Source organism: Rhizophagus irregularis, chromosome 4 (assembly GCF_026210795.1).
Source record: "Rhizophagus irregularis chromosome 4, complete sequence".
NCBI lineage: Eukaryota > Fungi > Glomeromycota > Glomeromycetes > Glomerales > Glomeraceae > Rhizophagus > Rhizophagus irregularis.
This window is the reverse complement of record NC_089432.1, coordinates 1,537,997-1,551,300: the sequence shown is the minus strand read 5'-3', so window position 1 is coordinate 1,551,300 and position 13,304 is coordinate 1,537,997. Positions and strand designations below refer to the sequence as shown.

The 13,304-nt window shown below is 24.8% G+C and overlaps 2 protein-coding genes across 2 annotated transcripts; both read right to left on the bottom strand.

The window, feature by feature from the left end:
* Positions 1-8,439: 8,439 nt before the first annotated feature.
* On the bottom strand, positions 8,440-10,013 carry OCT59_023713 (uncharacterized protein; the record flags this gene model as incomplete). The annotated part of the gene is made up of 5 exons (XM_025333525.2): positions 8,440-8,631; positions 8,705-8,845; positions 8,912-9,065; positions 9,141-9,219; positions 9,290-10,013. 5 exons carry the CDS (start codon positions 10,011-10,013, stop codon positions 8,440-8,442), a joined length of 1,290 nt encoding a protein of 429 aa, XP_025171639.2.
* A 164-nt stretch (positions 10,014-10,177) lies between these two features.
* On the bottom strand, positions 10,178-12,448 carry OCT59_023712 (uncharacterized protein; the record flags this gene model as incomplete). Its single annotated transcript, XM_066134903.1, has 2 exons — positions 12,406-12,448; positions 10,178-12,331 (listed from the first exon to the last, which is right to left on the bottom strand). The coding sequence occupies exons 1-2, from the start codon at positions 12,424-12,426 to the stop codon at positions 10,178-10,180; spliced, it is 2,175 nt and encodes a 724-aa protein (XP_065990982.1). The 5' UTR covers positions 12,427-12,448.
* Between the last annotated feature and the right edge of the window lie 856 nt (positions 12,449-13,304).

Here is a 13,304-nt window from a genome sequence, read left to right as displayed (position 1 = left end):
CATTTTTACGGAGTTTTTTACAGAAATAACGGATATAGAGCTAACGTCACCCCCCCCATTTTTGAAATGCCTAAAGCACCCCTCTTTACTAAAATTGAGTGGTACCAAATATATCCGATTTTAAAATGTTTAAATGTCATGTTTGCTTAAATTATTCCCTTCCTTCCCTCAAATTTTTGAGCCAGAAAGGACGTTAAACTAATTGTTAGTTTGGAATGATGGCCTTATCAATGTCCTCAAAAAATTTTTATTATTATTATTTTCAACTGTAATGAACTTTAAAAAAAAAAGATTTAATTCAATTTCCTTTGATAATAGCTTTGCTTGAGTGATTGTCGGTTTTACAACGAGACATTTAGCAAATTTTAAAGAACTCGGAAATATTCGGTAAAGTTCAAAATAAGATAAAATTGGACCACCATTCTCAGAATAATACTCCAAAATTAGCGTATGATTTTTATTTTATATCAAGCTTTACCGAATATTTCCGAGTTCTTTAAAATTTGCTAAGTGAACCGATCCCCCATTTGAAATAAATAAATAATCTTCGGGAGCTTTTTATTTAGTTATTAATGTTTTTATGATTATAGGAGTTGTAATAAAATTTCGTTTTAAATTGGAGGTGATATGTCGTGGAATAATGATACTCTCTGAATATGCATATATGTTCATGGCATGCTCTTGTTATAAAGATAATCATGTATGAAAAATTATTTCATAATACAGCATATAAAATTTAATTAAATTCACGAGATTTGCCGAATGGATATTTCGCCGAAAATTATTTATTTTTATCGATTTTATACTAACTAAATACATAAAGAAATCATTTCTAGAAAAATTTTTGAATTAGCTGATTTTTAAGTTTATCTCGTTGTTATTATATATTTAAATACGATTAAATTAAATAAAATCTTTATTTAAAAAATTATTTAATAATATAGGGGATAAGTTATTTTATTTAATACTATCATTTACATATTTATAATTTAAAACTAATTAAATTTATTTAAAAAAATTATTTTGTAATTTCTTTTAGGTGATTAGTTATAAGTTACTTATATAATTGTATTATTACATATTTGCATTATATTTTTGTTATCCTTATTTATTTTATTCTTTTGATACAAATGGTTTATTTTGCTTTTTTTTCTAACTTGTAATGCTATGCTACAAACTTCCTGTTAATGATTATTAACGAATGAAAAAATGTAAAAGAAAAATATTTACAGTTATTTTTATATCCTTCTTTCTCTTTCTTTTCTTCAAATTTGTCGAATACGGAATTTCATTTCATTTTCTGTTTTCATTGATTTAAGTTTAAATACTTTAAAACCTTAACGTTTATATTGTTACACTTCGTAATACTAAAATAAAATAATCAATGAAAGCTATATCCGGCTGCAAGGAGATTTATTTAAATTTGTACATACTTTGTAAGGAATGTTTTTTGACGAAATGTATTAAGTGCGAGGGATAGTAAATGAAGCATTAAGGACAGCATTCAGAAATTTTATGGACAAGATTTAGGGGCAGGTTTAATAACGGTAAGAATAAGTGTATATTATCATTGTTTCATCAAATTATCAAATCATTCCTGTTGAATAAATGTTGTATCTTAAATCTCGTAATAAAGATTTGTAAAATAATATACAAACTTTTTTAAAAACTGTACAGTATGTGTATTTTTGCCTGCTCTGCAAGTTTAACCTTATTCTGAACTTTACCGAGGTTTACCGAATGTACCGAGTTGTCTCTCGGTAACTATTATTATGAAATCAGCTGTAAAATTAAAATTTATTTTTTTAATAACAATCTCCGGGCTCCAGGTACTCTGAAACTGACGGAACGACCTCGCAAAGAAGGTCATGTCTAACGTTCCATTTTCAATATTTTTTATTGTAAGACCCTCAAGGAACTGATGAAACGCCCGGAAGGTACTTCTTCAAGAGATGAGGAAGGGCCACTTTTGTAAATTGGGAACGTTAATAAATGCCCTGTAAAACAAGTCAATCCATTTTTATATTCTATCTTTTTTTCCGTAAAAGGTTCATATTTCCAGAATTAATAACCTTATATTACGGAATTTATTGAATTATTTACATTTTCCGTGAAAGGATCCGTGAAAGGATCATTTTTACGGATAAAATTTTTCATAGCAATGTTTCTAACATTCCATTTCAATTTTTTTTTTATTGTAGGACCCTCAAGACGCTTTGAAACTGTTTGGAAACCCTGTAAAAAGAGTCGATCCAATTTTTATATTTCATCCTTTTTCTGTAAAAGGCTCATATTTCCGGAATTTATCATTAATAATATTATGCTTATTTTATGAAATTTTTTTTAATTAACTTACATTTTTTAGAACTTGAGCACCATTATACTAAAATTTGATGTAAGGAATTAAAAATAAATATAATTAAAATTTAACTATAAAATAATATTTTCAAATTCTTTATCGACTTGGTTTATTATTTACCATGTACATCTACATAAAAAAATTTCGCCATGCTTAGATAATTAGATTACCCTGTTTAATTTAAGTTGTGTAACATTGAAAAATATAATTTTCCTGCGCCCAATCTATTAAAAGAATTTGATGTACACAAATTTCCCCAGTATCACCATAGAAAAATGTCACATTCACGTGATCGTTTTTACACATGACTGCGGTAGCCAATCCTTAAGCTAATACGTTTCCGGTTAATGAAATTTTAACCGGATTTTTTTATTCTGATCAGTGATGGATTAATATTTTTTTAATATTAACAGTTTTTCTTATTAATTGTACTTCATTTGCGGATCTCGATTGTCGCAACTAACCAGTTATGTATTAGTGATTTTTTTTTCGAAACTTCTTTTTTATTTTATCGGATTTTTTCTATTTTTTAAACGAAAATTAATTTTTTTTTTTATCATTTTTTTTTTTGGTTTTCTTAAATTTGAAATTTTCTTTTTAAATTTTTTTTTTTGGTTTTTTTTATTAGAATTTTTTATTTTTTTTATCGAAGTTTTTTTGTTAGTATTAAATTCTTTTAAATTGTTTTTTTTTTTAAACCTGAAAAAAATATTGCTTATTCTTTTTTTGGATTGATCAGGAATGTTGATCTACTGCTTTTCGATTTTCTTTGTTTAGTGAGATTTTTTTTTAGTCGATGATATTGTTTCACTAATAAGTTTGCACAGAATTTTTTTTTTAGGTGAATTTTTTTGTTTAGTAGGAATTTTTTTTTAGTGAGATTTTTTTTCTCTTAGTCAATGATATTGTTTCCTGACTAATAAGATCACACGAAAATTTTATTTGTTTTTTAGTGAATTTTTTTAGATTTTGTTTTTAATTTATATATAGATTGCATAACAATATTAATGATTTTGTAATTGAAGTTATAATAAATTTTTAATAAATAAAAATAAATATAAATAAGAGATGCTTTCATATTAATATAAATAAAAAAATATAGTATAGATTACAAAGGAAAAAAATCGTAATATTGTAAAAAAAATTTTTGGTTTTAGAAAAACCGAAAAAAGAAAAAAAGGAATAAACCGAAAATAAATATTAAAAAAAATTAAAAAAAACCCCCCCCCCCCGAAAAAAAAAATTTTGAAAAAAAAATTTCGGTTTTAGAAAAATGATCAAATCAAAAAAAAAAAAGAAAAGTAAAGTTAGAAAAAAAAAATTAAAAAAAAAGTCAAAAAAAAAATAAAAATATTTAAAATAAAAACGTAGGCCAGAAATAAATTACACATGTTCTTATCAAAAAAAGCTCGGGCATGTGATTTATAGCATGTGATTTGTTATATATGTGAACTTTTTTTTGCTATACGGCGTATGGCGCAGTTTTTGCACCGACGATCTATTTCGCATAATTTTTTTTCGCGTTTGCGCTTATTATTTAAATGAATATTCTATATTTACAAAATTGGGTTTAAAATCAAAAATTGTATTCTTTTTTTTTTTTAAATAAATATAAAAATGGAATTCTCTAAAGATATCTATCTATTGCAACGGTTGTAAATTATTTAAGCCATCGTTTGAATTTACAAGTTATGGAACTAAAGGTGTTAACAATTCAAAATTTGTAATAATTGTTGCCAAAGATTTGAGAAAAGACAAAAAACTCTTGTAGAAATAAAAAATTGCCAAACTGACATATTGAAAATTATTGAAATTAATTTTTTAAGTGAAATAAACATAAATCTCTTAGAAGGCATATCTTCCAATAACCAAGAATTATGTTTACATGATTGCCGAGTAAGTAATACAAGTTTACTAATGAGATTTCAACCAAGGAAATTGCAGATAAAATCATTGAGTTGATTGAAGATGCCGATGGATACCACTGGAATCATAATCATCTATATGAAGGCAATGATATAACATAATGGTTTTCTGTTCCCAAAGAAATATTTTATGCGCATAAAAGCTAGCTGGCAATATTAAATGATGTATAGCTGTAAAAAAAACATTTAATCCTATTATTAAATTAGTTGAAGATGTTGAACATTTAATATCAAAATAAGCGAATCATGCCATTAACATGGAATTGGCATACTGATAACACTCATTATTTACAATAATTTATTTTAAATTAATGAATTTTAATAAATTGAATTGAATAAATTTTATTGTAAATTAATATTACATTCTATTTTAATAAATAATTACTCTAATTTTGTTAATTTAAAAGAATTTGTTTTGTTCTTATAAATTAACATCTATAAAATTTCATTATATTCTCAAAACAACCATCTTTGGAGTGGAGTAATTTAGGGTTAGTGTGAAAAAAATTAGTTCAGGCAAAATACTTATCCTTGGAGATAACATTGACGTTGGAGTATCTTAGCGTTGGGTAAGGAAGGTTAGTTTAGGCTGAAACTTTTACCTTTGGGGTTAGTGTTGACCTTAGGGTTAAGTAAGGAAGTTAATTTAGGCCAACGGGCAACAATTATGAAGATAACTAAGTGGAGCAATTTCTATAGCCACACTTAGCACAGTCAAATCACATGAATCACGTTACGCTATGACCCCAATAGTATATGAGGCCTAAAACCACTATGGAATATATATTGTCATCCCGAAAATATTGTATTAACACACAATGGAACAATTGACATTGGGCTAGTTCTACAAAAGCGGCATGATTCGCTATTTTTACAGTTTTATTAATTTGCCCTAAACATTGCAAAGTTACTATTTATACAGATTCACAGGCCACGATTCAGAATTTTAATTCTCTTTACTCGGTCAAAATCACAGATAGACGACTGCAAAAAATTAATAATGTCTTAAACTCTTAATCTGTCAAGCGACAAACTTATCACTTCTCAATTAAAACTAGATCTAGTTACTCTAACGAAAGTCAAGACACATTCAGACGACCTATTTAATGATGAAGCTGACTAACTTGCAAAACTAGGTTTATCGAATCCTATAATATCGTCAGTGAACAAGAGGGGTATAGATTCACAAGTCTGTACCGTAGTTTTAACGATACGATTACTATAGACAGAAATATACGAAAAGCGCTTAAGCGCCCCATTCAATATCGTTTAATTGAGTTCCATTTGACACATAAATCCCTGAGAATCATTAGAAAATTCGCTTTACACAATCTCATTAATTGGGAATTCACTCAACTGTGGATGCAATACAACCCTTTCGACCGACTTACAAGTCTCAAGCTTAGTAAAATAACTAGTTGGCAAAAAGGCCATCTTCTAAGGAAGTTTTAAATATTATTAAAGAATGGATTATTGATCCTTATGTATATAGAATTGAAGATATTAACGAAGGGTTAAAATGCGATGATATGGAAATAATGGAATTTATAAATACACCAATTGGGCATAATAATCTTGCTACTAAATCTCATCCACAAGCATATTATACAAGTTGTTTACTTTGATTTTACTATTTGAAAGTTGAATGAAATTCTAGAAATTGATGAATGTCTGGATTGCATGATTAATAATATGAAATCATTTGATATGTAATATAAACAAAAAAGTAATTCTGCAAATTATTTATGATATATACTGTATATATATTTTTTTTGTAATGCCACGATAAATTGAAATTGGTTCAAAGCAAAAATTTTTTTCTTTATTATATTTATACATATTGAATAAAAAAATTATGACGCTGATAATAACTTCTTTTAGGCCATAATTCCAAGATAAGTAAAGTAGAAAAACATGATTATTTTAATTTATAAAGAAGCTCTTGGTAATAAATTTAGAGATTTGGTATATACAGTATTATAAAAATTGAAGGTTTACATAAATATTTAATAAGACAAAATAAGAGGACCTCTTTTTTCAAATGAAGAATTAAACTATAGAGTGATTCTTTGTCGTCAAAGCGAATGATTTATTTTTTTTTATTTTGTTTCTTTTATAATAAATACTACTATAATCAATTTAAAACATTTAAATTTTAATATATTAATTTATTTTCATTTAGTAATAAAATAATAAAAGCATAAGAGAATCTCAATGTTTAATTTTTAAAGAATTAAAAAATTCAAAGAATTAATGAAACTGATTTTGCACGTTGGGTGTGAAAAAAAATGATATAACGTTTTTTATCATAAAAAATAAACAAATCTTATATTAATGGTGTCTTTTCTCTCATTTTTCTTTCTCCATATCATCTTCTCCCCTTCTAATATTTTCAGCTTGATTAGAAATATTATTGGAAGTAGCAGTTATACATGATCATGGATACATACACCGCGATTTTCATAGTGGGAAACGTTTTATAAGAATTTTTCAGAATCTTTATGAAAGATTCAAATTATAGTGTAATAGTGTTATACCAAAATATGATATATTATTATTACGTAATGAATTTTTCGATATTAAAGGAACTCCAAAATCTTATTTGGATTTAATGATAAAATGTTGGGATAATTCGCCTATTAAAGAAATTATTAATATTATTGAAAATTGAAGTGAAGCATTTTATTATAACTAAAAGCCTTATGAATTTTGAAGTTATCTTAATTTGGGTAGGCTAAAAGCCATGTTCGGTCTATGGGAGTATGACAAATAAATTTATTTATTTTGTCTAGTAAAGATTAAAATAAAAATATACATTTTATAATTCGTTAAATAAAATTTATTATACCAAATACAATAATATACAAAACCTTTTGTTTTAGTGATGTTTGTCGTAAATAATAAAACATCTATTAGATTTAACTAATAAACTTGTTATATTCTAGTTAAAATTTGAATAAACGTTTTACATAAAACATTTTATTTATGAAGTATTCTACACCATACAAATTTTTTTGTATATTTTCCCAGGAGTAAACAGTAAATTTCCAATATGTATCAATTTTAATTTTTTTCAATAAAAAATTTCTGAAACGAAAGATTTCTTTTACAGATAAAATGGTTCAATTTTAAAAAATTTTCAAAGTACAGTATATTGAAACAAAAATGGTAATATTAAGAAAAGTAAATAATTATAAGCTGTTAAGGATAGTGTTTCGATCCGGGCAGAAACCGTCATCCGGATAAATTAAAAAAAATATCCGGTTTCTATCCGGATTATCCGACTCGGATAAAAATCCGGATATATCCGGATAGAAACCGAAACCCGGATAAAATTAACAAAATTTTTTTTTACTATAGATTATTTTTATTAAATAAAATTTGTGGCATTCATTTAATTTAATATATGGCATTTAATTAATTTAATATGTAACATTTATTTAATTAAATTCGTGGCAATTATTAAATTCAAATGTGGCATTATTTAATTAAATTAGTGTATTTTTTACTTAAATATGTGGCTTTTATTTGATTAAATTCATGATTTATTTGATTAAATCTGTGGCTTTAATTTGTGGCTTTATTGAACTAAATTCGTTGCATTTATTAAATTTATAACAATTAAATTTCATGGGATTCTTGTAAAATTTATTAATCAATTTATAGCATTTATCCTTTATTTATTAAATTTAAATTACAGTTAATCTAGTCCTAAATAACCAAAATAAATAAATACTGTATAATATTAACTATATTATATAATTAAATGCTGAACTATATAAATTTAATAATAAATGCCGCGAATTTAATATTTTATATTCAAATTATGCGATATAATTTAAAATTATTTCCTTGTAGTTAATGAATAATTAAAAATAATAAAAAATATATTATTATATCTTTAAAGTAAAATCTAGCCTTTATATAATATGAATTTACCAAATTGAATCATAGTATTAAAAATATATGAAGTGTTATGAAAATTAATAAGTGATTTAAATTTTTTAAAAAAAAATTGTTTTTTATCCGGATTCCGGGTTAATCTTACTATTTTTTATCCGGATATTTATCCGGGTAAAAACCGTAATTATCCGGATACCTAAAAAAAAAATTTATCCGGGTTTATCCGGTTGAACCCGGAAACGGATCGAAACACTAGTTAAGGATATCTTTTAAATCAAGTAAATTTTCCATTTCTTTTCTTGAAAAATACTTGTCTTTGAAAGTTTCTGGAACATTTGAGAAAAATTTATGATAAACTGGAAATAAATAACCCATTGAACTTATGTTGGTAAAGTGAGTTATTATGGGTTGACTACTATAACTTAATCGAATATATTCTATTTGCTACGTGAATAAAAAATATTATTATATTTTGTTCTAAAAGGAAATTAATCTGAATAAGTAAATAGGAACATACCATTTCAATTGAATTTATTTCAATTTCAATCGAAAATTGACCATCATAATGTAGGTCACGTATTGAAGTCTGATATTCTATCCAACCTAACCCCTCAAGTTTTGATACATCTTCATGTTTTAACATATAATCTCGATAATTCTATAATTAAGTTAATATTAATTTAAAATTAAATAAAATAATAGAGATTTTAATTAATTAACTTACGCCATTGAGTGTAAATTTTATAAAGCAATCCTTAGATAATATTTTTTTAACATTCATTTTACAAATGAAATAATCATAAGTATAAATAAAGTTTAGTATAGGTAAAACCAAATGAAGCTTTTCATTTTTAGAAGACAATACCAGCCCTGATAAACTTTAATATTAAAATTATGATTAATTTGTACTTAAGACAATTTGGCTTAAAGTATTATTTATGAGTAGACTTTACCTGCTTATATCACTTTCTTGAAATTGACAAAGTTCACTATTCAAATTTGTAAGATTTGAAACAAAATATACTTCACGTTCTAATGAGTTTAAGATATTAATTATCATTAACATAAATAGAAGATAATAAATAATTTAATATTTTCTTACTTCGATACATATATTTACTAAATTCATCGACAATTCCAAATTTGGTAAAATCATTTTTGTTAATTTCACAAACTTTATATAAATATGACCAAAAATCGGGATGATCTTGTATAAAATAACTCATAGATTCAAATCCATCATAGTACGGTGTACAATCTAAAATTAGTCTTGCTTTACTATACTCTTTTAATTCAATATAAATTTTGCATTTAATAAACCGTAGAAATACTTTTTCATTAATACTACTATAATGAATTTGATCGATTTTTGTTAATATATCGTTTAAATCTTTAGAACTATTTTTATTTAGTAAGTATTCTAGATGTAATAACTGAATCTTTGCTAAAATATTATCAGAATTCAATAATTCTGCATACTTTTTAAATGATATTTTAGCATTGTTACTATCATTCTTTGTATAATACGTTAAACTTTTAAGATAATATGCTGAACTATTTAATGGATCTAATTGTATAATTTTATCAAGATCTGATAATACTTTATCATATTCTTTAATAACACAGTATGTAATAGCTCTCCTATTCAAGTTATGGATGTTTTCTGGATCTATAGTATAAGCTTTTGTAAAGTATGATATAGATTTTCTATATTGTGTCATATTATATAAAATTTCTCCATAATAACATAAAACCAAAGAATCCTCCTTATTGATATTTAATAATTTATCTAATAAATTTAATGTACTTAAATAATCTTCTCCCATTTCATAAGCGTATGCACAATTTTTAAGACATAAATAATTATTTGGATCATTTTTTAATGCATTATTATAATTTTCTATAGCTGCTGTACAATTACTATAATTAATATAACCATAATAGCTAGTACGTGATAAGTAACTATTTCCAAGTAATATATATGAGTTATTCATTTTTTATATTCTAATGATTTTTCTATAATATTTATTGCTTCATCATATTTATTTTGTCTAAAAAATATTTCTCCACAAATAAAATAAGCAACTGGTCTTTTGGGACTTAAATTAATAGCTTCTTTTAAAAATAAGTGAGCTTGCTCGTAATTGTTAAGACATCTATAAATATACGCTAAAATACATCTTAAAGAATAACTTTTAGGAAAAAAATTTATAAATTCTTTGCATAAAGATTCAGCTTTTTCATAATTTTTTTCATTTATTTCTTTTATAATATTTTGATATGTTGGATGTTGTTTTTTTGTAATTCTTGAAAGTATTGGGGATGATATTTTTGAATTTAATTTAATAATTGAATTCATAAATTTCTTTTTTTTAGTTAATATAAGTTCAGCTTCCGAATTATCTGAATCATCACTGTCATATAATTGATCAGAATTTTCTAATTCAATTGAAGGTAAAATATATCCAGATTCAAAAAATCTTGAATATAAATTTTTATAAATTGAATTTTGTGGTAAATATCTAATATCATTATCTTCAATTTTTTCTCGACAATTAGGACATATCTCTTGCTTCAATTTTTTTAAATTGCTTAATGCTAATATATGTTGGCATTTTAAAATACATAATTGATCAGTTGGTTCACTACTAATTGGACAAGTAATTTCATTTGCTATAACATCTAAAATGTTACAATTTGATATTTGTTCTTTCTTTAAATATAAATTTTGATTTGAGTTTTTTCCTTTTCCAGTATTATTACTTAGAGTTTTTAAATCTTCAAGGTATTTCCCTTTAACAAAAGTTAATAAATTTCGAAATTTTTCTAAAGAATCTTCCAAATTATTTTCACTTAATTTTTGCGTGTATTGATCAAAATCAATTTCAATCATTGAAAACATTTTATTATCAATATTATATAAATTTAATAATAATTCAATAGATTTAAATTGAATAAAACTGCTTGGTGCTTTATTAAGTGATTCAATTGCTAAATAATAACAAAGACCATATGTTGCTGTTCGAGATGATCTTTGGATAAGATTTTGTGCAAGATCTAATATTCCAAACCACAAACTATGTGGTAGTGCTATAGGTTCATTTCCAGCAAATTCATTTAAAAAACCTCCAGTATTTTTCAAAGCTTTAGCAACTTTATTTGATACTTCATCAAATTTTGTTTGAGAATCTAAAATAGATTTGTCCACAGAATTAACCCATTCTCTTTCCAAAAAGCTCCAAATATATTCCATTAATACTAATTCTCCAAATTTTTTACTTATAATCTTTTCACTTTCAGACCAAATGAAAAGATTATGTTGAATTATTAACATAATTCTCCAATCTACATAATAAGATGCTACTGGGTATTTAAAACTTAAACTCTGACGTACTTGAGTAAGCAATGATAAGATTGAACAATTATCATTTGGAAGAGAAACTCCTGCTATTGATAAAATTCCTGGTGTAATATTTAATGCAGCTTTAAGAAAATCTTTAGTTCTTCGTATAATTTCTTGAAACCAAGTTTCATCATCACGTAGACTATGAAGAGTATCTCGCAAATGGATTAATAAAAAATCAATATTATAATTACGTTTTTTAATAATTTGTTCATCTTGATTATTGTTTTGTTGATTGAATTGATTGAAATTTGGTCTAAAATTATTACCAAGTCCTATTTCGATGACCTGAGTTGTTTTACGATGAATTTCTGCAAATTTTGTTAAAGAATTATAAACTTTATCTCGAAGTTCTTTACTAAGTACTATTAGTGAAAAACAAATTCGTTCTAAGACTATCACCCAAGTCCTTAAATGTAACTCTAGTCTAGCCATGCTTTCTTTTGAATAATAATTAAAAGAGGTGGAATCAATTAGAGCTTCTAACGAATTTATTAATGATTGAGATGAAAATTCATTTTGTAAATTTTCAAAAAGTAATTTAAGTGCATATAAATAACTTGGTTTAGTTAGATTTTTTAAAAGTTCTTCTACTTTATCATCTGGCGTAGTGAATCCATCCTCTTCTAATTTGAGAAGGATATGATTATTGAGCATATTTTTATGCAAAATCGTTTTATATGAAACAGGGTCATTATTTTCTAAGCTACCAGAAGCAGTATTAGTAGAAGAATTTCCACTCTATTATTATATAAAGTTAGTTTTAATGATATGCAATTAATTAAATTTTAATATTGTTTAAAATAATAATTTACCTGACTTGAACTTCCTTCCATATTTTTTTATTACAAAAAGAAGCAAGAAAAAATTTTATTATACCGTCCGAATTAAGTAAAATTATAATCAAAATGCAGTACCATCAAGATCTGCATAAGCATTACCTAAACAGTACATATTTTTTTTTACAAATTATAATCAAAATGTAGTACCATCAAGATCTGCATATACATTACCTAAACAGTAATTATTATGTTTTTGTGTGATTTAAACTAAAACTATTTTATAATGTCATGTGTCAATCGTGTCATCTGATAAATATTTAGATAACGATAATTTTTTTTTATGCTATTTCGACTTAAAAATGACTTTTTTTTGAGGCAATTTTTTTTTTCGTTATTTTATTGTATTTAATGGCTCTTCACTTTATTCCTAACGCTAACTTTATTTTTTTCTTTAGATAATGAGATGGCTTCTTTTTATTTGAGGTACTGTCTTTCTTGTTTTATTACTTTTTATGTCTTTCTTGTTTTTATTACTTTTTCACTTTAATTTGAAATAATACTAACCAGTCTTTTCTTTGTTCCTTTTTTTATGGGTGGTGTTCTTGATTGTTTTTTCTTCGCTTTTTTTCGTCTTTCTATCATTCTTTCACTTCTTTTTTTGCCCTTTATTTTTTTATTTCCTTCTCCTTTTTTACTTCTTTTTTATCCTCCATCATCCTTTTATTTTCTTTTATTTTTCATTATATTTTCGCTTTCTTTTCTTCTCCTACCACCTTTTACACTTCCTTCTTACTTCCCTTTTGTTCACCATCATCTTTCTTACTTCTTTTTCGTCTCCTATCATCCTTTTTACTTCCTCCTCACTTCATTTTCGTTCACCATCATCTTTCTTACTTCTTTATCCTCCTTTTTACATCTTTCTCACTTCCTTT